This window comes from Anomaloglossus baeobatrachus, chromosome 1 (genome assembly GCF_048569485.1).
Source record: "Anomaloglossus baeobatrachus isolate aAnoBae1 chromosome 1, aAnoBae1.hap1, whole genome shotgun sequence".
NCBI classification, from domain to species: domain Eukaryota; kingdom Metazoa; phylum Chordata; class Amphibia; order Anura; family Aromobatidae; genus Anomaloglossus; species Anomaloglossus baeobatrachus.
The window spans coordinates 571,428,988-571,454,920 of record NC_134353.1 but is presented as its reverse complement, the minus strand read 5'-3'; the positions used below and the strand labels follow the sequence as shown (position 1 = coordinate 571,454,920).

The 25,933-nt window shown below is 43.3% G+C and overlaps 1 protein-coding gene across 1 annotated transcript in view; it reads right to left on the bottom strand.

Annotated features, from left to right (window-relative positions):
• GLDC (glycine decarboxylase) overlaps positions 1–25,933 on the bottom strand; it is a 57,852-nt gene that overhangs the window by 19,357 nt on the left and 12,562 nt on the right. Inside the window, exons 3-9 of the mRNA XM_075317466.1 lie at positions 10,730–10,865; positions 7,537–7,701; positions 7,355–7,432; positions 5,132–5,279; positions 3,956–4,152; positions 3,563–3,659; positions 2,844–2,949 (exon numbers count right to left, since the gene is read on the bottom strand). Coding sequence (XP_075173581.1) covers positions 2,844–2,949; positions 3,563–3,659; positions 3,956–4,152; positions 5,132–5,279; positions 7,355–7,432; positions 7,537–7,701; positions 10,730–10,865 — 927 coding nt within the window. The remainder of the gene's footprint in view (positions 1–2,843; positions 2,950–3,562; positions 3,660–3,955; positions 4,153–5,131; positions 5,280–7,354; positions 7,433–7,536; positions 7,702–10,729; positions 10,866–25,933) is intronic.

The window sequence follows — 25,933 nt, the reverse complement described above, 5'->3', positions numbered from 1 at the left end:
GTTCTGTAATATGTATGGTTGTAAAAAGATTCGTACAACATCCTATCACCCTCAAGGAAATGGAATGTGTGAGAAAATGAATCAGATCATCATTGATATGCTAAAGACCCTACCACTGGAAGATAGGAACAAATGGCCAGAAAAATTGCCTGACCTAGAGGATATGTATAACATCCCCGTAGGGTCTACAAACTTCACCCCAGCTTATCTTATGCGAGCAAGACCAGGAAGATTACCCGTCGACTTAGACCTGGGAGTCCTAAACCCTGAAGACCATCCAAAAAGTGATTGGAATACAGCTCATCAAGCTCAATACAAGAAGGTTCAAGAATGTGTTGAAAGGAATTTAGACCAAAGTAGGGAAAAACAAGAAAGAGATAACAAAAATGCAAAAGCTGTACCATTGACACCTGGAGAAAGGGTGCTAAAAAGAAAAAGACGACTTCACAAACTTGATGATCAATGGGAAGAAGAACCTTACATTGTCCAAACAGCTAACTTTGACAACAAAAAAGTCTGTATTATTAGCAAAGATGAAGGAAAATCATCAACAGCTGTTTCTAGAGACCATTTAAAGAAATGCCCAGAACAGTTAGCACCAAAAGAAAGTACAGAAAGAATTGTAAATCTACCTCAACCTGAGCCAAAGAAGAAAATGATCCATACTGTATTAGGAGATTTCCCAGAAGATTGGCCGCAATACAATGGAGCCATAGTCATACCTTGTATCACCTTTCCACAAGTACCAGAAGAACCTGTACCAAGACAAAAAGAACTTGTACCAGTAAAAGAACCAGAGGAAATCTCAGGGGAAGTTGAACCAGAACGTTCTGCAAACATTGACCTTGTCAATACTACAGTAAGAGTAAGAACACGTAGATACTTACCAAGTCAACATACCATACCAAGTTTAGTGCAAAACACAGACAACATTGACACACCAGAGTTGCGTAGGTCAAACAGAAGCAACATTGGTCATCCCCCATCCAGACTAGGAGAGTGGGAATACTACTAAAGATGGTCATTAAATACATATTAACTGTATGTAAAATGTAAATAATGTATATTAAGAATGTTGACCCTACAGAGACTGACCTGCATGGACTTTTGGGTCACTAACAACTGTTTGTAATGTTTGTTTAAGAACTGTGCCTCCCTTTCGGAAGAATCCAGGTTATTCCCCATCCTTTGTTTTTATGGACCTTAGCCACAGGACTGGCGTGGCACAAAAACATTTGTATATAGTTGCACACGTTGTGCTTTTCATTGGGATTACCCAGGAACTGAATTTTTGTTCCCAACACTCTAAAAAGAGCCGGAAGTTGCAGGGAGGGTCGGCAGCGGAGCAGGCTGAGACCCCCCTTCACCATCATAACCGGTGATGTGCTCCCTAGGACAGTCCCCACAGGGAACAGTCACCAGGAGGTTCGGAGAGGTCGACCGGATAGTGACCTCAGAGACTGTGGGTGGTGGGAAGAAAAGTGTACGGAGTACTAAACTGTTACAAATGTATATATTTGTTATTTATTGCCATTTTAAAAATATATATTTTGCAGATTTTCTTGTTTTGCAGCCCACGGACGTGCTGGTCTTAACCAAGGGGGAATGCAGCACCCTGGGATATGCTACCCCAGTGATCTGCAGGATCCTAAGGCTTTCTGGAACAGCCTATGCTGACAACCCACACCTCACACACAGGTAGGGGCACATTCCCTGAGACCTGGGTGCAGCATGTAGAGGGTTAACAGTGGTCAGATGTGAGAACCAATCCCTTAGCTGTTAGCCTGGGAAAGGGGTGTGGCTTGTGGGAAGCAACAGGTGTTGCTAGGCAGAGTTGAAAGAGAGGAAAAATGACAGTTGAAGGAGCGACAGTTGAAAGGAGCCAGTGAGTGAGAGAGAGGGGTGTGAGGATGGTGAGGAGACCCCCAAAAGGCGACTAGGAGGTAGTAGCCTGAGGGTAGATAGATCCCAGGCACTATGCACGAGAGGCTACTGGACCCCAGAGTAGACAACAGCTCCAAGCGGTCTGCTGATCCAGTCGTGTGTGGTGACTTCCAGGGTACCACACCACCCATAGGCTCAGGGACACAGCCTCATATATAGGACCCGGGAGAGGGCACAGAGAAGTAGCCTACCCCACAAGGGACCGCGAGGCCTGTCATACTGGGCCTGGAAAACAAAGGAGCGGAGCGCCGCAGGTCACCAACAGCTTCAGGCAAGGGGACCATCAGCTCTGCATGTGCACGGAGGGCTCAACTGGGACTCACGTCAGCACCGGGACAAAGGAAAGTCGGTTGACCAGCCGTGCCAAACTGCACTTGCAACATCCGGTGAGTAAATTACCAGTTAATCTGCAAGAACTGTGTCGTGTTTATTACTGGTGCACCACAAGGCGCAGCACACCTACATGGGACTTAAGCCCCTACTGGTGGAGGGTGCGAACACACTTGCTGCTATACCGTCTGTCCCTAAAACCACAGCAGCGGCGGGACATCTTATTACCGCAACCCGCCAGTGGCGTCACAAGTGACATATAAAATAACCCTGTTAACGAGCGCCCCGCCCCCAGGTAACGGAACCGGGCACGGCCACCTGTGACGGTGATCCCCATTATCCACCACCCGGAACCGAATATCCCAAGGGCCTGGGGTGTGGCAGCGCTCTACAGGGGCAGGTGGGGTGTAAAGAAAATTTATAATTATACAGTATTAGCAATATTAAAAATTTATATTTTACATGCCAGAATAAAAAAGGACATGTGAACCTCAGAAGAAAAAGAGCAAGAACAAAAAAAAAAAAAAAAAACCACACACACACACACACACACACACACTTTAGGTTACCTTCTGCAAGTATTAGTGTAGCATTGTGAACTCTACGTGCAATATGCTTGAGGCCATTGGGACCATGGTAAACACAGAACATTGCAGCCATATTTGCCAGCAAAGCCTAAAGAAGGTCACATTAAAATGAAAGGAAGCATTAAGCATAATGCAAAATACAAATGACAACCATTGTAGAGTTCTTAAGGGTATTCTAGCAGAAGCATTTTCTCCCATTAACGGCATAGCTGGTGAAGGCTTGATCGGTCGGGGGTCCAACGGCTCAGACCTCAGCTGCAAGGCTGGTCAGGTTTAAATGGAGCAGTGATCAAGCGTCTGCCCTCCTGCTCAATTCAAAGTCGATGTCTCGTGTAAACAGCCCAGCAACATATTTGCAAACTGGATGTTTTAGCAGTCAGACAACCATTGAGCTAGCATTTGTGGCATGTCCAGTATGAGGAGGATAAAGGCTTCTTACCGAAATACCCCTTTACATAGCATTTTAATAACATGCAAGCAGCCCATAACTATTAGTCTGGATAAAGGCCATGGAGAACAAGTAATTGTGCTTAACAAAAAAAAAAAAAAAAAAAAAAACAGACAGTAAACTAAAATTTATTATTAAGTTTATAGATTATACATTACCACTAACGTTATATGATTATTTTTTTTTTGGATGGGGGAGTTCAGGCCCCTAGCTGCCTTTACCTAGTCCATAGAATGTGAACCAGGGAAATTACCTGTGCAGTACATATATTGCTTGTAGCTTTATCCCTTCTAATGTGCTGTTCTCTGGTTTGTAGAGCTAGGCGATAGACTTCCTTTCCAGCAGCATCTCTAAAGACAAATTCACACAGGGGAAAAAAAAAAAAAAAAAAAAAAATAAAAAATGGAGTAACATCACGAAACAGGATAACCGCACAATTGTCACTAACTGCAATGGTTTTAACTTTTTAAATATTATCAGTGAACAGAACCAGACATTACAAATGTAGGCCACTTTTTTTGGTGTGCTCTCAAATGTAAACTTGTTTTTCCAAACATTTCAATGGCAGTAGGTATACAGATTATATCAATGAGAATCTCTAGCATTTAGACTCTGTCAAGTTTGATTTTGCCTATATGCCACATACCTGGTCACTCCAACCATTCTGCCAGGCATCATACGAACCAGGTTCTCTTTCACTGCAAAGAAGGCTGCATGTGGACCACCATAGCCCAAGGGTACACCAAATCTCTGAGAACTGCCAAGAGCGATGTCTACTCCAAACTCACCAGGTGGCCTCAAGATGCACAGGGCCAAGAGGTCAGTGGCACAGCATGCTAGGGTCTAATAAAGCATAACTGATTGTTAGAATTGAAAAATTTCTAGCTCAAAATACACAATGCCAAGACAGAATATGATATTTAGAGGGGCCTGTTTTAGTCTGAATCACAAACATTGTGATTCTCAGGATAAAACTATACAAATTGCCCTCCATCTATTCCTATGCAATGGACATTGCTAGTGATGGGCAAGCACTACCATGCTCGGTACTCGTAACTAGCAGTTGGATGCTCGGATGGGCATGACTCTAGTAGTCTAGAAATATGTTCAAGATCCCCATTGACTTCGATTATACTCAGGTACTCTAGTTGTGCCCATCTGACCAACCAACTGATCGTTCTGAGTATGATCGTGATCACACATAACTAGTCCTACTTTTCAGACATGGACAGAATAGCCAAACACCTCAGGAAAAAAAAAAAAATAAAATTGTACAAAGCAATAAAATAAACTCGAGTTTATATACTGCCAAGTCTCCAGGAACAGTCTCTTCATTTCAAAGCTGACTTCTTTTGAAGGAAGACCTGGCGAATGTGCAATTTTGGCTGCCAGGCTGCATTTTTCTCACCTCAGATCCACTTGTAACCAACTTCTCAGGTGACTAGGAAACCTTAGATGTACAATATGTTTGATCTCTGCGAGGCAATCACAGACCAGTTGTTTGTATTAGCTGTCTAGCCAGAGGCGGATATATCATTGCTGCAGCAACACAGGAGGCCCCCCCCCCCCCATGAGGTAAGGGGGCCTTTTCTACTTCTAAAGTAGGTACAATTGTGCATTAAAATCAGTTATTGAACTGTACACGGGCCCTTTCCTGTCTGTGTCCGCCAGTGAGCCATTTGATAATTACTGGCGCACCTCTAGTATGTGGGTGACAGGAGTGGGAGAAACCGCTCTCTAATGCCTGCTCCCTTATTTAGCCTTTTCCCCACACAATCATGCAAGTGTGAAAACTAACCTGTATTTCAACATTTGTACTCACCCCATTTTGGTGCGCTCGGTCAACCAGCTGGGTGAAATCTTCTATCTTTCCATCAGTGTCTGGATATTGAAATAGTACACCACTGACATCCTTATTATTGAAGTCCATCTCATGCGGCAACATGAGCTCCGTGGTGACACCAATATAGCTAGAACAGAATGAAAGTGTTATTGGAGCAAGAAAACTTACCAGACTCAGTGGTGCAAATGTAAAAGCACCCTTATTTACCATTACCCGCTTCGGTCTGCCATTTTTCCAGCAACATAGCGCTCCCATGAGTAGTCAAACAAAAGAGTCAGTGCTGTGCTTCTCTAGGGCCTGGCAGTCACTATGTCTGGCTGGCAGCATGGCAAATGCAGATTAGCTCTGACAGTAAATGAGTCTCAGTGAAGGGGGGAATTTTTTCTGTGTGACTGGGGAACTTTAGATAAACCCAGTTATAATTTATTTACCATGTTCACTATATGGCAAAACTAACCTAACACTACGATTCCCCAGATCAGTAAGCATACACCAAACAGTGGGTTATGTTTTTATTTAAAACAAAGTGGGGAAAAAAACAAAAAAAAAAAGTAGATAAAAAGTTGCTTTGTCATCATTTTCTGAGACCCAGATTTGCTTTAATTTTTCAGAACATTGGGCTGTGTGAGGGCTTGTTTACACCCTGAGCAATTTTTTTTTTTCTTCCCTCTACAGATACCATTTTGGGGTAGATTCGTTGTTTTGATTGCAATAAAAATTACCGGCAAAAAAAATAAAAAATAAAAAAAAAAAAGGAACACACCCATAGTTCTGGCTTTGATATTTTTTTGCCTCATTATGCGATTTACCAATTGACTTGATTTAACATTTAGAAAGATTAACTTTAAAAAGATTAAAAAAAAAAAAAAAACCAAAACACATTTGGTATTACTGCATTGGTTAAATGGGGCAAAAAAGGAGGAGAGTTGGACTTTTTAGTATATTTACTAGACCCCTTAAGAGACTTCCACTGCCATGTACAGCATAAGCAATCAGACAAAAAAAAAAAAAAAAAAAAAAAGAAAAACAAATAGCCAACCTCAGGCTGGCTTTCACAGGAGGATTGTAATTAAGGCTGAGCAGTTCGACTGCAAAAGTCCAGATCCGCGCAGCTACGGGTTGAGTACACTAGTCCCCAGCCGGCTTTATCTGGGGATCAAAATTAGGAAGGGGGGGGGCGGGGCGCACGTATTTTTTTTTTTTTTTTTTTTATTATTTATTTTAAAGAAAAATAAATAAAAAAAAAACAAAACTGCATGCAGTGTCTTAGGCCAGACTCACACTTGCGAGGGACTTGACACACTGACAGGAGCGTATGTGTTTGTCTACATGCACGCTCACCATGCTGACCCGCAGACACTTTCACTACTTTCCCTGCCCACCGGCCGTCCTCGCACTTGTGATTGGTTGCAGTCAGCTTACACACTGCCACTCAGATGGGGGCGCGTCTAACTGCAACCAATTACACGCGCCAGTGGGCGGGCAAAAACAGTGAATATTGAATGGTCGGCTCCAGAAGGGAAAAGCGTGACACGGAAGGAGTTTGCCACCATGACACAGCCTGGGTGAGTATACTGCGCACGCTCCCACCCCCCTATCCCTTCCACCAACATTTTTAATCTCCAGATTCTGGTCCCTATTGACTTCTATGGGCACCAGATTCCGGAGCGGATCAGGTTTTTTTGTTTTGTTTTTTTTTAATTGAGCACTGATCCGCCGGTCATTGTTTTTTGCTAGTACGAGCAGCTCTAATTGTAATGTCACGCACAAGGGTCCTTAGCAGACCTTTGGCTATCATAACCCATTGGTTCACCATGATCACGTCACAGGGGTGCCTCTGGGACTACGGAACAATGCTCCCCCTGCAGAGATTCATAATAGCATTTAACAGGGTAACAGCCGTGAGTGGAGCAGAAAGGTGCGGGAGGCCGCGTGAAAGGCAGGGACACGACATATGACATACTAGTATGTAATTTGTGAAGGTGACCTGAGACACACAGCCAATGCCAGACACCAGGAAGAGTGTCTGGACTCACCAATGTACCCCAGGAAAAAAGAACAATGCAGCTTGTTTTTTTTTTTTTTATAATAACCTGTAGTCAAGGACATTAATTTACTGAAAGGGCATAACCCCTGTAGAGAGATGTCCTTTATAGCACATCATGAGTGGCGTAGAAACAAACACCTGCAAAGGAAACTTACTTTGCTCTTGTCTGAACAACAGCTATGGTTTGAGGATGGCATCGGCTGTCGATATAGAATTTCCTCCTCTTGTTATGCCTAAAAGTATGTAAAGAAAGTTCTCCGTAAAGACATTTCCAATAACTGGTGCTGAAAGGTCCAAACCGATAAAGTAACTAAGATTAATTAATGAACTTGCTGACCTGTGACATAATTGCATTGCCTCTGCCGCCGCCGTTCCTTCATCAAGTAGTGATGCATTGGCCACATCCATGCCGGTGATATCACATACCATCGTTTGATAATTCAGCAAGCTCTCAAGTCTACCCTGTGACACTTCTGGTTGATATGGTGTATACTGTGTTACCCTAAAAACAAAAAGATAATGTGTGGGGGGTTTACATGAATTCATTCTTTGTGAACACAAGCCAGACTCCCAGACACTGTTCAGAGAAGTGGACAGTTTTCCTTCACCACGCCAGTTTATGAAAGTTCTCATCTGGGTTTAAAATAAGCAAAGAAATAAGATGGCCCTCCTAATCTTTAAAAGGGATTATTCAGGACTTATCAGGTAGGCAGTTAATAGTTTCCGTCTTTTTCCGGACGGGGGACGATCCTGCTGGCTCAACTGACGACTCCATATCACCTCTTGCCAGAGTAGCTCTTCCGGCCTGCTCAGTCGACGGGGGCTGAAATTGCAGACGTCTTGCTGATTGACAGTCGGCACCTGCATTTCGATACCAGGCTTCCCGCTAACTATCAGCATAACATTGGCCGAAACTCAAAGAGACGACGCTGCTCTTTTCAGTGATGTCAGGTGATGTGAATGAATATTTTATGTATTTAACCCTAGAACGCATACCTGGGGTATGCAGGCCTGCTAGGTTACTTGTTTTCTATTGTAGATTTCTATGGTTGCACGTTCTGGGTTAAATGCAGATTTTCCAATTCAGATCATTGTTTTAATGAGTTCTTGGACTGCAAATAACCCATATATACAGTATATTTTTGCATGGGGGCCTGCATCTCTGAAAATACTCCCCTGCCTAATTGTGCACACAGTGTACAGCCGCATTTTAGGTAGAACAAAGTTTTAGAAGGTGATCACATATGTGACGGGAGGCCTTGTTTACATGAACATGAAGTTCACAATCCTAGTATTCTCGTCCATAAATATTAAGACAAGAATTCTTTCCCCATTCAGGTCAGATCACAGCACATTTATGTACAAATTGCAAAATGACCTGAAGTCACTGCGAATTTGTAACATTGCGAAACATTACTTGTAGTGACTAGATCTCTTTGCACATGTCAAGCCGTCTTTCCTGAAGGAGGATGATGGGGGGGACAAGTCATAATAACAAAGCTTTGGATTTTTTTCCTTTCGTCGGAGCGATTGTCATTGGTTTTCTTCTCACATTCCTGGAATTTGTTGTCTAAGTATCCAAGGAGACCAGATTCCAAGTGGCATTTTTTGTAGTAGCTGTTAACAGCCTCTGCTCTCAATTTTAACACTTTACTAACATGCTTCTTTTGATGAAAATCTATGCCAGACTGGATAGAACAGCCAAAATATTAAAAACAGCTCCTAAAATAATGTATTTTGTTGTCAGAAGGTAAACTCAAGATTATACAGCCTCAGATTTAAGGATTTTTGTTTTTTTTTAGTTGTTTAGTTTAGTTGTTTTTTTTTTATTAACGCATGCAGGTATCATGCAGGGAGCCGGCACTAGCAGTGTGAGAGCGGCGGACCCTGGTAACAAAGGTAAATATCGGGTAACCAAGTTAAGGGCTTTTTGGTTACCCGATGTTTACCGTGGTTACCAGCGTCCGCAGAAGCCGGCTTCCTGCTGCCTGCACACGTAGCAGAGTACACATCGGGTAATTAACCCGATGTGTACTGTGGCTAGGTGTGCAGGGAGCCAACGCTGGTAACAAAAGGTAAATATCGGGTTGGTTACCCGATATTTACCTTAGTTACCAAGCCCAGCATCGCTTCCACGCGTCGCTGCTGGCTGGGGGCTGGTCACTGGTGAGATCTGCCTGTGTGACAGCTCACCAGCAACCCATATAGCGACGCTCCAGCGATCCCTGCCAGGTCAGGTTGCTGGTGGGATCATTGGAGCGTCGCTTAGTGTGACGGTACCTTTAGGGACAAAATGTAGAATTGGTGGAGGAAGGTTGAACTAGATGGACCTAGGTTTTTTTAAACTTATGTAATTATGTAAATCACAATAGCACTGGTGTCTTCAAAGGGGGGGGGGGAATTGTAGGCAGTATGTCCATCTCCTAAACACATGCAAGTGTGGAAGAAGCTGCTTTTGAAGGTAGAAGTGGGCACTCTTAATTAGGCCTCTGCGCAGTCACTCACCCACCCATCACTGCCCCTTTGCTGCTGCACTTGATTTTTTGATGTGCTGTACTATTGCTGTCAGTGCTGCAGCCTGGTGGTAAGACATCGAGCAGCAATGGGTAGCTATAGCCTGTTTCTAGGCCATCCCAAAGCCAAAAATCTTAAATCATGGAAAACCCCTTTAAGTAATAAATATTTACAGAGCTACCACTTTTGAACAGCACCAAAAAAAAATTCTAGTTAGTATTGTACCTTGCTTAAGTTGCTGCTTGTTAAAGATATTATTCTGTATTCATCAACAATGTAGAAAATTATATATAACAATCATCTGTTGGGATTGTGCCCAATATCAGATCCTTGTACAAAGCTTGGAGTAAAATACCTCAAACAACATCACGAGAATAAAATAATGTCACAAAAAGGACTTTTCAAATTAAGGGCTGAGCGTTCAGATCAATTAAATTGAATGAACGATTGAATAATGAATGAATGAACCGATTCTGGAATTCCACAATTATTGGTGTGAATGCAGCAAGACTACAAGAGCAGTAAAGCAATTTAGCATCTATAAAAACTGCAGATTTGCATGATTTTTCTATCTATTCATAGGAGACTTTCAAGTTGGAGGATAACATTAGTAATCTAAATAGATGGAGGAGTTGGAAATATCTCTGCTTTGGGTGATCCTCAAAACTTTCATCAATGAATGTTGTAGGCAACAATGCTGGCTGTGTAATCCTGGTAGTTTTACCATGCAATTGGCAGTGTAGTTGTGGAGATTTGGAAGGATGGGGGGGGGGGGGGGGCGCAAACACTATTTGAGGCCTGTAAATTCCAAAATGCCCTTTATTGGAGGAACAATCATGTTTATGAACAACAGCCAGTAATTTCATTCAAGTAAGGTTGCTGCATATGGTTTTCAGATTAAATATTTGAATACTACTGTCCACAAGGTGTCAGCAGACTCAATATGAAGGAGCACGTATTTAATACATTCATTACCTCTTAGTGTTATAATTTACAGTAAAGAAGCACATACGTACCAGCCTGCATTTTCCAGCAAATTTCTCAAGATGGCTTGGGGCGCCGAACAGTTATAGTATCCCATGCCAATGTAAGACCTCCAGATTTTGTTTTTTCTTGCAATATTATGCAGAGTTTCAAGGATATCATTTTCACCTGTATTTTTTAAACAAGAAGAGCAGATCAATCATTTACTAGCTAGTTTTTGACATAAATATGAATCTACTAAAGTTATAAAACATACATATTATACAGATCAGTACACATTATTAGTCTAAAAATTGTTTATAACACCGGGATTGGCAATAAAATGCTAATGCATAAGCAGCAGGTTAAAGGGTGATTCTCAAGTTTGGAAGTTATCACCACTCCATAGGTTAGAGGATAGCAGTTGGATCACTGGAGTCTGACCACTTGGACCCCAACGATCCTGAAAACTGGGGCGCTGAAGAGCCTAGTGTGTATGGAGTGGTGATCGATCATGAGTACTGCCACTCCATTCAGGGAGTACCAAAGACTGGCCTAACAGCACTCTGCCATCGCCGGTGTTCCCATCAAGATTGAATGGAAATCCACATGATCGACCATAGCTCCACTCACATAGGGCTTTTCCATGGTTCTGGGAGGAGTGGTAGGGGTCCCAGCAATTCACAACCCCCCCTCCCTCCTCCAGACCATTGATAGGAATTGTCCTTGATTGGAAGTTTTCCCCTAGAATGGTGTCTGCCCTGGAAGAGCTGTGTGTCAGTGTCCAAGCTCTGGGCTTTAACACTACTCATCCTGAAACTGTCGTTAGGCACCCCAAAGCAGAGCACCATATTGCTTGCCTGGTACAATGTCTGTATATCCTAAATACATTACATAAACAGTTTCTAGAAACAGCTGTCATTACCACGTTTTTCTCCCTCTAAGCAGCGATAACATGAACAGGAATAGATACAGCAGGGAAAAAAAAAAAAAATTTCTATAAAATAAAAACTCCATACAGTTCAATGTCAATGAGTGTAATTGACATAACATAAATGTGGACTCTTGACAGATACAGATTTTACATTTGAAAAGTGCAAGGTGACAAGTGCAACTGGAGCGAATGGCTCGGCGTCATGCTAGTCATTGTGGACCTAATTTTCAGCAAGATGCAGCTGGACCTTTGGGATGTCTGTCCTGGGTGTCAATGAACTTATATACTACTGGGCAGCCCGCCTGATCTAATAGAAGGGTGTCATCAGTAGGCTGTAAGCCACACACTGCATTGCACATACCTGTGTGACTGGCGCACTATGTAAAACCTCAGTGTGCATGTTTAATACCAGCAACCACCTCCCTCCACGAGTTTGTAGGCTGTGAGTGGTTGTCTCATCGGTATGCTGAACCAGTGTTACACCCATCTTTATCATAGGTGGCTAGCTGCATCCTGCGAGTGCATCTGCCATTTTGACCAGTGCTGGCTTTTTTTCTGGGGGAGTTATTTTTTTTTTATCTTGGCTGTGTATCAAGATAAGGAGGGACCCCATGCAGCTTTTAAATTAATTTCATTAAAAAACCCAACACACACACAAACTTTTATTAAACACCCCCCCAAAAAATACCCATGTACGACGTAATCCACGCGAGGTCCTGCTACATACTACCAAAGTCATAGTGTGCAGCCACAGGACATGTGTGTCACCCAGGGAATGGGGTACTTGGTCCGGGCAGTGTTATCATTGGGGAATGTCACTTTGGTGGCCGTTGCTCGGTCCCGTGCCCTGGGTGCTTTATAATGGGGAGTATTTATAGGGGAGAATAAAGTAATTTGTGTGACGCCACCAGCTGTGACTGACCACGTCGGGGAAGGCTGCCAGAGGCTCTCGGATCCGGGATCGTGGCTAAGGGCTCAAGTGGCTTGTGCAGCAGCCAGTCGCCCACAACAAATCAAAGGGGGGTTATTTTCAGGGGAAGAGTTTGTCAGTGACGCCACCCGTGGTTTGCGGAGAGGGTTGGTGACACCGCCGCTGCCTTGGTATGGGGCACCCGGGGCTGATTGAGCTGGGCAGCAAGATGGAATCCCCTCCACAGGTAGGGGAGGTGTAGTCCCGGGGCCCAGAGGATGGTGCGGGATTGCAGGGAGCAATCTTTAGAAATGGACTGAGTGATACCGGTGTACTCACTGTGGTAGTAAATCACACAAAGTCCATGTGGGAAACCAAGGCCGGATGCCGGGAGCCCATATGTGGGGTGTTGGTGGAATCCCAAGGAGAAGGTGATTCCTGTACCCAGGAGGGGGTACAGTCATCTGTGACTACCTGGTTTTGCCAGGGCGTCACAGAACCACCGCTGCCTTGATTGGTTACTCCTAGGGCTGGTGGTAATGGCAGCTGAGGTGGTAGGCCCTCCGCAGGTAAGGCTGATCCCAGGGAGCTGTATGGTGGAAGTGCCAGAATAAGGGAGGCCACACCGGGGTTGTAATTAACAGTCTCTACTCACTCTGGACCCCTGGACAGCTGGCTCAGGTCCCTGTATTTTCAGTGCCAGTTGATGGGGAGGGGTACACTTGGGGATACCATTAAGTGGAATTTCACTAAGTTCCTCATTAACAGAGAGGGTCAAGTGGTCAAAAGATTCAGCCAGATGGATGATCCAGTTGTCATAGAAAAAGATCTTCCAGATTTTCTTTAAGATGTTCCTTCATCATTGCTCTGTCCCCGGCACTCAGTGTGGTTGGGTCCCCGTAGCGTGGAGCGTTTGGGGCCCGACTGTCCCTTTGTGGTGGCAGCCTCCTTGTTTGTACGGCGGGCAGTGTGGACCCTGTAGGGCTGGTCTGTGTCCCAAACCCTGATCCTTGCTTTACTGCTGGTGCCCCCGAATTTGTGGGTCAGTGAGGTCCATGGAGGTCCCCTCACTGTGCAGGTATTTGCCAGGCCATATGAAACTGTCGCCTGACCCAGGGCCCTGTGCGTGCTCTGGTCCCAGCGATACTCGGGTGTACCTGCCCTGGTGACCACTCTCCTCTGCCCCCAGGTCAGCGTTACACGACCCAGCTCTCAAGCACCTCTCTCCACTTTTAGTGAAATAAAGTTGAGATTTTTTCCATAATTGGAAAATCTCACAAACCAGCGCTGAAAAATAAGAGTGAGGATTATTTTAATATTTTATTATTACCAATACTCCTAATCCCTAATAGTGGGGGTACTGTTAGTAATCCCCCCAAAACAGCACGCACTATTACCACTCCGGATTTTTTTCAGGGTGGGAAGAAGAAATGCAAGAGGGGGTGTAGGGGAGGGGCACTCACCAAAAAGAAAATAAGTGACCAACCAACAGGCAACCTACAAAAGATCTTCAACCTTAGCCACCATCAGTTAAATACTAATGAAACTTCCCTACTACAGAAAGGTCTAAAATTTGCGGCATCTACAGGCTTTAATAAGTTTCAGGCCTTTATTGGCGTCAAACAATTTATGAGGAAACTAGCCTTAAAAAAATATTTTATGAAAAACCCTGTAGTAGGACAAGTAGAGATGAACCCAGGTGTGTTGCCTATTACGACAGTACAAAACACTAACTTAAAGTGTAAGTCTAATTTTCACCCACTAAGTGAATATTCTGACTCATTCCTCACCTTTCAGGAGTGTGTGGTGAATGATATTAGAATTTTAAAAAAAACCCAACAAGTACACGACTAAGAATAATTTAACAAAAAAAAAAAAGAGAAACTCGCGATTAAGCACCTGCAAGAGAATGAAGGAATTGTAATACGCCCGGCAGATAAAGGTGGGGGTATAGTCCTGATGGATTTCGAGAACGAATCAGCTCGGCTCTTGGGTGATAAAATCACATATGAAGTTTTGACCTCCGATCCCACTAGTAGATTTAAGGAGGAGCTAAATTCATTGGTTAAGAAAGGCCTCGATAAGGGAATTTTAAATAAAGACGAAGCCCTATATATAAGGGGTCAAACCCCTAGGTTAGCCGTATTTTATCATATACCCAAAATTCACAAAACGCTTGTGAACCCTCCAGGGCGCCCCATTATTTCGGGGATTGGCTGTTTAACAGCCAACCTATCTAAATATATAGATGTCCACCTCCAAAAATGTGTCCCACTCTTACCCGCCTACCTGGAAGATAGTACACAGGTATTACAATTACTACAGGGACTCAAATGGGAGAGGAACTTTATCCTTGGTTCTATTGATGTTACCTCACTTTATACAGTTATTGAACATCAAAAAGGGTGTGAAGCTTCGAAATATTTTCTGACTAGGTCGGGCCTGCATCCCCAACAATAAGTTGACTTCTTGGGGGACTGTATCCACTTTATATTAAACCATAACTATTTTCGTAATGGGGTCCAATACTTTCTCCAGTGGTGGGGCACAGCCATGGGGACCAGGTTCGCCCCGAGTTACGCAAACCTGTATATGGGTCGGTGGGAGGAGTTAACCATATTTTCGGGTGGCGTGATTCGGGAGAACCTAGTCCTCTGGCGTCGCTTCATCGATGATATATTATTTGTTTGGTCAGGTGACGAACATTCCCTTGTTGAGTTCCTGGAGGGTTTGAATACAAATGAATTTCATTTAAAATTTACTTACACATTCAGTACCAAAACGATTTTTTAGACCTGAATATTTTTATCAAAAAATGACAAGATCGAAACTAGAACCTACCACAAACCAACGGATACTAATAGCTATATCTCACTAACCAGCTGTCACTTACCCAGTTGTCTCCTCAATGTTCCAAAAAGCCAATATATATTAGGGCCTATAGGAATTGCAGCAGGATGAAGGATTTCGAATTGGAAGCTGCTTCACTAACTAATACATTTGTGGAAAAGGGGTATGAGGAGAAGTTTTTGGAGGATGTATATCAACAAACTAAATTGATTGAGAGAAAAAATTTACTCCAGGACAAATCTACTGTCTGTATGCCTCATGAAAAAGACGAGCTAAATATACCAATAATATTGCAATATACAGCACAAACAAAAGGTTCTAAAAAATATTGTTAGAAAATATTGGAACCTCCTTAAGGAGGACAAAATAATTGGTGACTTGTTGCCCCCCTTTCCAAAGTTTGTTTATAGAAAGGCTAACAATTTGGGTAACTTGGTGACACCAACCATACAAAAGGGTAAGAAAAAATCCTCTGGCCATGGAGGTATATGCAATTTGAAAGGTTATTTCCCATGTAAAAAATGTACTGTATGTAGGAATACAAAAAATACTACATGGAAAAACTTTTTGAAAGGACAGGAGGAGATTCCTATTAATGATTTGATTACCTGTCATACCAAAAGGTGTTATTTATTGTATTCAATGCCCTTGCCAAAAGAGATATGTTGGTAGAACAATCAGACCCCTATGCAGAAGAGTGGGTGAGCATATCAGAAATATAAAAAATAAATGTACTAAACACCCGTTATCTAAACACTATCTGTTGAAGCATGGGGGCTCATTTAGAGGTTCTCAAGTTTGGGGCATACAAAGGGTAATGAGAGATTGGAGGAGAAAAATGTCAAGGGCTGAGAGCCAATGGATTTTTGAGTTGAACACATTGAGACCGAATGGACTTAATGACATTGAGCTCTTTGCCTTTGACTGAGCAACTCATATGTGTCCCTATATGTATGCACTTTCCTTGGTCTATGTGGATCTATTTATGTACATATACATTTGTGTGTGTATATGTCTATGGGTCTTAGCCTATTTGTATTTTTCCCCTAATATATATATATATATATATATATATATATATATATATATATATATATATATATATATATATATATATATATATATATATATATATATATATATATATATATATATTTCCCCATCTATTTTTTATTCACTTTTTATGGGTTTTTATAAACTAAAGTAGTTTTTATGAAAAGGAAAATTAAAATTTTAAATTTATAAACTGTAGATGAAAGAATTACAGATGGAAAAATAGTATAAATAAAAAAACAATAAGAATAAAGAATTAAAAAATTTTAAAAAATGTTTAAAAAAGTAATTGAAAACCAATTATATAAAAAAGTAAAAATATTACAAAAAAAAACAAACAAAAACTTTTTCCATTAAACACAGGGAGCATTTTAGCCTTTTATAGTCACACTTTATTTTTATATAAGATATTCGGACATATTTTTGAATTTTTCTTAGCATGTGTTGCTATATATACCTCACTAAAAAGTTTTTATGAATTATGGGTGGGAAGAGTTAATTCTACAATTCTTTGGTTAATTAAATATTTATATTATGATCTTGATGGGGTTTTTTCAAAGGAATTTTTTTGAAAAAATTACCTAAAAAAATCTCTGCATTAAATATGTTATGCAATACGATCTATATATGAATTTTGCATGTGATTTTAATTTGTTTTTTTGTATGTAGGTGTTGCATTGTTTTCTGTGGAATTCCGCAGCTATCTTTTAACTATAAATAGTTCCTAAAGGAGTGACTGAGCTATCCTTGAGGAAGGGGACCGGTAACGCCCCCGAAACGCGCGTCGGATCTAGCTCAGTCCAGTGCTGTGAAGTAGACGTAACTGTGTTTGCTTTCCACCGACTACGGGACCTGTCGGTTCACTGGCAGGTGAACGCCCAAGCAGGTGCACAGAGGAGCCTATAACCCAGGTCAATACAGCCCTGTTTTATTTCAGTAACTTTTAAATCGGCATTCTGTACTCTGGATTTGAGGATTTTGCACACTGAGACCCAGTATCAACTTTTTCTCTCCAGACAGGAGAAAAAACTACTCCAAGCATCGGTGTCAGGTAACATACACTGGGGATCTGTAACGGGCCCCCGGTGCACTGATCTAATTACCGCTAGACTCCTTGTCAGGAGTGCGGTACATTCAACCCTAACCAGGGATCGTGAATGAGTGCAGCGTGGCTGTTAGTGAAAATTCAACAAACAGTAAAGTATTAACCTCGGTGCAGGCACCCTTAAGCAGGAAGATTGCCTTTATACTCGGGCTGGTACGGTCATAGTACCTCCTTGGAAAAACTTTCTGCAGTTAACTATTTTTTCCTTGAGAAATTCACCCTCTTTTTAAAATCGGACTAATAACATCAGTAACTTTTATTAATAATCGTGGTTGCCACCGGCCGGGGCCCCACGACTCTATAGTCATACTGTGCTTATAAATGTATATGTTTTGTCCATTGTCATCTACTATTTGTAGAAGGTAATCTTGGTCATATTGTTAGGGATTAGGAGTATTGGTAATAATAAAATATTAAAATAATCCTCACTCTTATTTTTCAGCGCTGGTTTGTGAGATTTTCCAATTATGGAAAAAATCTCAACTTTAATTTCACTAAACATTTTCAGGCAACTTTTGGGGCGGTTTTTGCCCAAAAACCAGCTGCAGAATTATAAGCAAGCCTTTTGGGTCAAGCGCTTACTACTGTCTTAGGACAACTTTTTAATCTCTCCACTTTTACTACTACTTCTCTGCCTGATGTCCCCTCCCACCGGGTTGTCTAGTCCCTCTGGCTTGGCTCCGCCCTCTAGGTGGCCATCCCCTTGTGTCAGACTAGCCAATTACCCCTGGTGTGGAGTGGTAACTAGGATTTGTGTGTGGGTGTTTCTGGCACTGGTGTTCCAGGTCCCAGGGGGTAGGCCCTGCATTCTGGTGAGGATGCAGTACCTAGTAGTGCCCCGAGTAGCTCAGGGGCGCTACACATGCAATAGGCTTCATGCAGAAGTAAATTGACCTCACCTCAGATGAGGTGCCGGGTGAGGCCACAGACCTGCATCTCCTGGCAGAAAACTGCAGGGGTTTTTTTTGCCAAGATATGCAGATTTGGTGCTGAAAATCCAACACCAAATTCCTGCACTAAATATGCATCTCCTGTCAAATATATCAAAACCAAATGCGTTTTGCCAAGAGATGCAGATTTGGTGCAGGAATATGGTGTATAAATTTTAGCACCAAATCTGCATCTCTGCGCAAAACAAAATAAAAAAAAAAAAAAAGTTGTCAGGAGATGCAGGTTTGAACTGAGTGAGATCACCTGAGGTCAGTGTAGCTGCGCTCTCAGGGGAGGTATCGTGAGAACCTTTTTGGGGGTTAAGGGGTGAAAGGATTCTTTCAGTGTTTATTTTCCACTTACAGATTACTAAGTGAAATCTAGGGCTTAGTGATAGTTGTGAGTTGTCATTCCCAGCTCATGCAGATTGCCCTGGTGTGGTGGCAATTAGGGTAAAGTGCCGGAATTGTCACACCTAATTGATGTGCCAATTCTGGGTGGCTGCAGGTTATTTTTAGGCTGGGAGGGGAAACAATAACCATGGGCATCCCCAGCCTGAGAATACCAGCTCCGAGCTGTCAGCTTCATCACGGCTGGGTCTCAGATCCTAAAAAGGGTCACGTCTTTACCACTACATATTCTTTTTGGGTAGCACTATGAGATCATATGTGCTGGTCCACTTTCCTTTACATAATTGTCATGCTGTGGAATGACTTGTGTTCTTCTAAGTAGAGTAAAGGAGTAAAAATGCCAAAATATAACAAAGTAGATAAGTGTGGTTTCCAATGTAGATGTACAGTTCCCAAAGATACATCTTAGTAAATCAGATTGCTTTTGGACAGTTAAAAAGGGAACCTGTCAGGTCCCTTATGCTTTATAACCTACAAGCAGGGTGATGTGTGGCCTAGAAACCCCTTCCTGCCTATCCCGGTGTTGTAATATTGTGTAATATGAATTTTTATAACACACACACACACACACACACACACACACACACACACCAACATTTTATAACTAACGTGTCGCTTCACCCCATGGCCATTTGCATGTTTTCCGTGGTATTACGCACCTATGGGTGTGATACCATGGATTTACATGAGCAACGTCACCGCTAGGTCCTGGAGATCCTGCACGTGCGCTCTTGCCATTTGCGCAGCCTTCTTATCCGGGTGTACAATTGTTGGCTTCACAAGCGCACGATCAGAAAACTACTGCGGTTCCAACAATGCACAGTGCACGTCTGAAGCCTGCAAGTAAACACCCGGAAAAGAAGTCTGCATGAATGGAAAGAGCACGTGCAGGATCTCCAGGAGCTGGCGATGACGTTGCTCATGTAAATCCATGGTATCAAGCCCAGAGCGACGTGATACCACGGAAAGCATGCAAACGCCCACGGGCGAAGAGACGCCCTGGGGATTAGACCCTCTGCTCATTTACATAGGGAACACGTACACTACAGTTCAAATGTTTAGGGTTACTTAGATATTTCCTTATTTTTGAAAGGAAAGCACTTTGTCAATGAAGCTAACATTAAATTAAAACAGAAATACACTATACATTGTTAATGTAGTAAATGACTATTCTAGCTTCAAATGTCTGGTTTTTAATGCAATATCTACATAGGTGTATAGAGGCCCATTTCCAACAACCACCACTCCATTGTTCTAATGCTACATTGTGTTTGCTAACTGTGTTAGAAGGCTAATGGATATTTAGAAATCCCTTGAAAACCCTTGTGCAAGTATGTTAGCACGGCTGAAAACAATTTTGCTGATTAGAGAAGCTATAAAACTGACCTTCCTTTGAGCTAGTTGAGAATCTGTGTACTACTCCCTTCAGAGGAGAGCACAAACAGGCTCTAACCACAGTAGAAAGAAGTTGGAGGCCCCGCTGCACAACTGAGCAACAAGACAAGTACATTAGAGTCTCTAGTTTGAGAAATCGGCGCCTCACAGGTCCTCAACTAGCAGCTTCATTAAATAGTAACTGCAAAACGCCAGTGTCAACGTCTACAGTGAAGAGGCGACTCCGGGATGCTGGCCTTCAGGGCAGAGTGGCAAAGAAAAAGCCAAATCTGAGACTGGCTAATAAAAGGAAAAAGATTAATATGGGCAAAAGAACACAGACATTGGACAGAGGAAGATTGGAAAAAAGCGTTATGGACAGACAAATTGAAGTTTGAGGTGTTTGGATCACACAGAAGAACATTTGTGAGATGCAGAACTGAAAAGATGCTGGAAGAGTGCCTGATGCCATCTGTGAAGCATGGTGGAGGTAATGTGATGGTCTGGGGTTGCTTTGGTGCTGGTAAAGTGGGAGATTTGTACAAGGTAAAAGGGATTTTGAATAAGGAAGGCTATCACTCCATTTTGCAACGCCATGCCATAACCTGTGGACAGCACTTGATTGGAGCCAATTTCATCTTACAACAGGACAATGACCTAAAGCACACCTTCAAATTATGCATGAACTGAACAGGGAAGAAGCAGGCAGCTGGTATGCTATCTGTAATGGAGTGGCCAGCCCAGTCACCAGATCTCAACCCTATTGAGCAGTTATGGGAGCAGCTTGACCGTATGCTACGCAAAAAGTGCCCATCAAGCCAATCCAACTTGTGTGAGGGGGGGGAAGCATGGGGTGAAATATCTCCAGATTTCCTAGGCAAATTAACAGCTGGAATGTCAAAGGTCTGCAAAGCTGGAATTGCTGCAAAGGGAGCATTCTGTGCCGAAAGCAAAGTGTCAAGTAGGAAATTATTATTTCAAGTAAAAAAATCATTATTTCTAACCTAGTCAATGTCTGGACTATATTTTCTATTCATTATGCAACTCATTTGATAAATAAAAGTATGATTTTTCATGGAAAAGACAATTGTCTGGGTGACCCCAAACGTTTGAACTGTAGTGTAAATTCTAAATTTTTTTTTTTTTTTTTTTTTTAATAAATTCATATTATAAACACAGGAATGTGTAGGAAGGGGTTTCCAGGCCACACATCACCCTGCGTGTAGCTCAGAACGCATATGGGACCTGACAGGTTCCCTTTAAGGTAAAGGTTTACAATGAGTTTTTACTGGCACTTTTCATGAGAATCTCCTGTCTAACTGTATGCACTATGAAAAACATGTAATACATTGTGACTATCTTTTATTCTCATTAGAGGTGCAGCTTTCCTCACATACTAATCAAAAAGTCTGTCCATAAAATGGCAACTGGTGGAGAAGCACATTACCAGACCTGTTCATCCTCCTCCTCCTCAAAGTGTAAAGGGTACTTTACACGCTGCGATATCGCTAGCGAGCGTACCCGCCCCCGTCTGTTGTGCATCACGGGCAAATCGCTGCCCGTGGTGCACAACATCACTAACAACCGCCACACGGACTTATCTTCCCTGCGACGTCGCTCTGGCCGGCGATCCACCTCCTTTCTAAGAGGGCGGTTCGTGCGGCGTCACAGCGACATCACACGGCAGCCGTCCAATAGCAGAGGAGGAGCGGCCAGAACATGCCACCCACCTCCTTCCTTCCTTATTGCCGGTGGACGCAGGTAAGGAGATGTTAGTCGTTCCTGCGTTGTCACATAGCGATGTGTGCTGCCGCAGGAACGATGAACATCGTACCTGCAGCAGCAACAATATTTGGAAAAGGAGCGATGTGTCAACGAGCAACGATTTCACGTTTTTGCGCTCGTTGATCGTCGCTCCTTGGTGTCACACGCTGCGATGTCGCTAACTGCGCCGGATGTGCGTCACTAACGACGTGACCCCGACAATATATCGTTAGCGATGTCGCAGCGTGTAAAGCACCCTTAAAACACCTCACAGGTTAAAGCTGCTTTTCTACTGAGGCCACTGGCAGACTGTTCTGTTACATGCTCCTCCACCAGCTGCCATTTTACTTTGTGGTTTTTCCTTTCTTCAGTCTGAAAAAAAGCTGTGTAGTCTAAGGAAAAACTACATTAACAAGAGTCTCCAACCCATTAAACAGCAGCTTATATTGCTAGTGAAGTCCAATATGATATTAATGCATATAGACCAAGGTTGATTTAATGACAACCCTTCAACAGGAAGGAATTATGCCATTATCTCAAAACACAACCTTGCCATGTGGTAAACACCTCATCAGGGTACCATATTCCAAGGCAGCATTGCTCAAAATATTCACATTAAAATAAAAATATAAGAGCTTTTAAGCACAGTTTAAGTGGCAAGAATTTCTAAGTTAATGTTGTGAAAAGCAACAGTTTGAGTATAAAGGCGTTTCTCCCAATTGATTTATTTCCAGTACAGGCTTCCTGGCGTCAGCAGTTATAGCTCACTGACATCTTTACAATCTCATACTAGTTGAGGCACAGATTAAAAAAGTTTGTTGCTCAGATTCAGATTTTCATTAGACACACAATCACCAAACCAGTTAAAAGTTTGGACTCACATGTTCATGCAAAGGTTATTCTTGTTTTTATTGGAATGTGCACATTGTAGTTTCAGTCTGAACACACACAAAAGAAAAGTGTGAAACTAAACCAGAATATGTTAACTAGTGATAGGCGAACTCACAGATATCCGGATCGGCAGGGCTACCCGGACATACATATAATAATCAGTTCCAGACCGGAATTTATCCCGGATATAGGGCTTGACACTAGTCCCCATATAAGTCTATGGGGACCGGAATCTGGCAATTAATGATGGTAGAAGGAGCAGGTGCACTTACTTACCTAGGCTATGGCACGGCTGTAACTGTTCCCGCAGTCACCCATTCACTTCCAGGGCTACGCATTAAACTCATGCTTATGCACTCCTTTCCCCATCAACCAGTGTCTGATTAGTTGCAGTCAGACGTGCCCCCAACCGGAGTGGCAGTGTTTCGCCCAGGGTTATAGGGTATTTGAACCCGGGTAGTGTATAACTGGGAATGTCACTTTGGTGGCCGTTGCCGTGCCCTGGGTGCTTTTTGAAAAGGAGTATGTTATATATATATATATGGGATTTTTGAATAAAGTTCACACGTGACGCCACTTGCGGTTATGTGGATGGAGCAGCCGCTGCACAATTCTCACTACTAGGGCTGGTGTTAGTGGCAGCCAGGATGTTAGGCCCTCAACAAGCAGGACCAGACCCCATAGGATAGGTGAGGTACACTGGTGTTGAAGGTAGGCCACACAAGGGGTTGCAGTATAACTGGATCCTTTACTTACAGTAAGCTGGTAACTGGTCACCCGAGGCTGGCTGGTCTTAACTGCAGGTCCCCTTTGTTCCAGTGCTGTTTTAGTGACCTGGTGGCTTCTTTTCCCTGCACCTCTTTGGTTGGTGGCTTGGAGCGGCTGGGGGTCCCCTCGTGGTTGTCTTCTACAGCAGTCCGTATGATTGTAGCATGAACCCTATGGGGTTGGAGTCTCTGGTCCTGTCCCCGGTTCTCTCGTTGCTACTGTGTCCCGAACTTCAAGGTCAGTGAGCTGCCTGGAGCATTTTCCTGACCTAGGATTCTGTACCCAGCTGGTGCGTAGTTCCGGGAGTACTCCACCGGCAACTAACCGCCTGGGCACTTAGGTCACTGTTGCAGTCTTTACTTTCTCTTTCACCATCACCAACACACTACTGTCTCTCTCACTGTCTGTCCATTGTCTGCCCCTCACACCTGGTCGCTTAGTGGACTGGAGTGGCTCCACCTCTAGGCGGCCATCCATTGGTCCGACCCTAGCCTGGTACCATTCTATGGGGGTTAATTGGGGAAAAAAAAACAGGGATTATATGGAGTGTTTGGTTGTTACCAGCACTGGTGTTCCGGGTCCCTAGGAGGTAGGCCCTGAATCCTGGTGGGGATGCAGTACCTTGTAGCTCCCTGATTGCTTCAGGGGCGCTATAGCAGAGTCTCAGCTGACTGCTTCCAATGCAGATGGTACGTGTCTATCGTTCAATATTTTTTTTTATAGGAGTAGGGTTCCCCCATATGCTACCCATCACAGAAAGCATTTGGCTACAGGCTGCAGCCCCCAGCCGTGCCCTTATCTTGGCTGTGTATCAAAAGAGGAACCACATGTGTTTTTTTTTTTCATTCTGATACCAAACCATGGTAAAGCCCGACAGCTGGGGGCTGGTATCCTCAGGCTGAAGAGAGCCATGGTTGTTGGGTGCCCCCAGCCTAAAAATAGCAGCCTGCAGATGCCCAGGATTGTCACATCCATTAGATGAGACAATCCCACCACTTTACCAGACTCTTCCTGATAGCCCTGGTGCGGTGGCAATTGGTGTAATGAGGGGTTAATCACAGCTCAAAGCTGCCACTAACCCCTAGATTAGTAATATATCCCCTTTATTTGAAATTAAAAAGAAAATAAAGAAAACCGACAAACACAGACACCCTCTTTCACCACATTAACCCCACAAACCCTGCAGGTCCGATGTAATTCACACAAGGTCCAACGTCAATTCCAGCTCTGCTACATTACTGAAGGCACAGCGTGCGATCATGAAGCATGATCTAAACGCTGTGAGGTTCAAGCAGATACTGAGCCGCGATGAGCAGTGATGTCACTCAGGTTAGTGGCAGTCACAGCTGGAGGTTCCCACGGCCCTCCAACTGATCGCAGCTAACCTCAATGAGCTCACAGACCTATAACTCTTGGCAGAAAACTGCGGGTTTTTTTGCCAAGAGATGCACATTTGCTGCAGAACTTTTTACACCATATGCCTGCATGCACTTTACACCTCCTGGCAAAAAAAAAAAAAAAAACCCAAAAAAGAAACGCATCATACCACATATGAAGGAGATGGGGCATACTTTACTGGTGAAACTGATGGCAATTTAACACTTAGCATGGCTGTGGAGACACGGGGCTCAGTGGGTGCTCTTGTCCGCTGGCCCAGCCGCCTTTAGAAAGACAGCGTGGCTCAGGGCTCATCCCAACTGAACGCACAACCTCCTTAACCGTGGGCGGAACACTACTCAGACAACACAGGGTGAGGGAATCACAATATTAAGACTTTATTGGATCCCCAAAATATTAACGGCACATAACCAGCAAAACACAAATGTAACAGGCAACAGAGTCTCACCCATCTGCTGGCTCACCAGGGATTTAGAATGTCCATGCCTCAGAGGTTCCAGGGCTATTTACTTCAATCCAGCAGAACCCCGCTTTTGGCAGGCACCCACCGAGAAAGGAATAACGCCAGATTTAGGAAGCTGGCTGAGGTCTGCAAAGTCTGTACCAGGTGACTGGATTGTCCCAACCTGGGTTTCCTCCTTAAGTAGTCTCTGGTTTGATGATATAATCCTGGCAGCCGGAGTCGAAATCCCTAGACTGTGGATATGCTCGCCAATTGGAACCGGAGTCCCTAGATTGAAGCCACAAGGTATCCTGATCCTCTAGCCAGCTCCTAAGAGCTTAGACTGGATCATGCACATCCATCAACCACTGGTGACATAAAGAAATCCCTTTTATAGCCATAACCTTCCCTTAGGATAAACTGTGCCC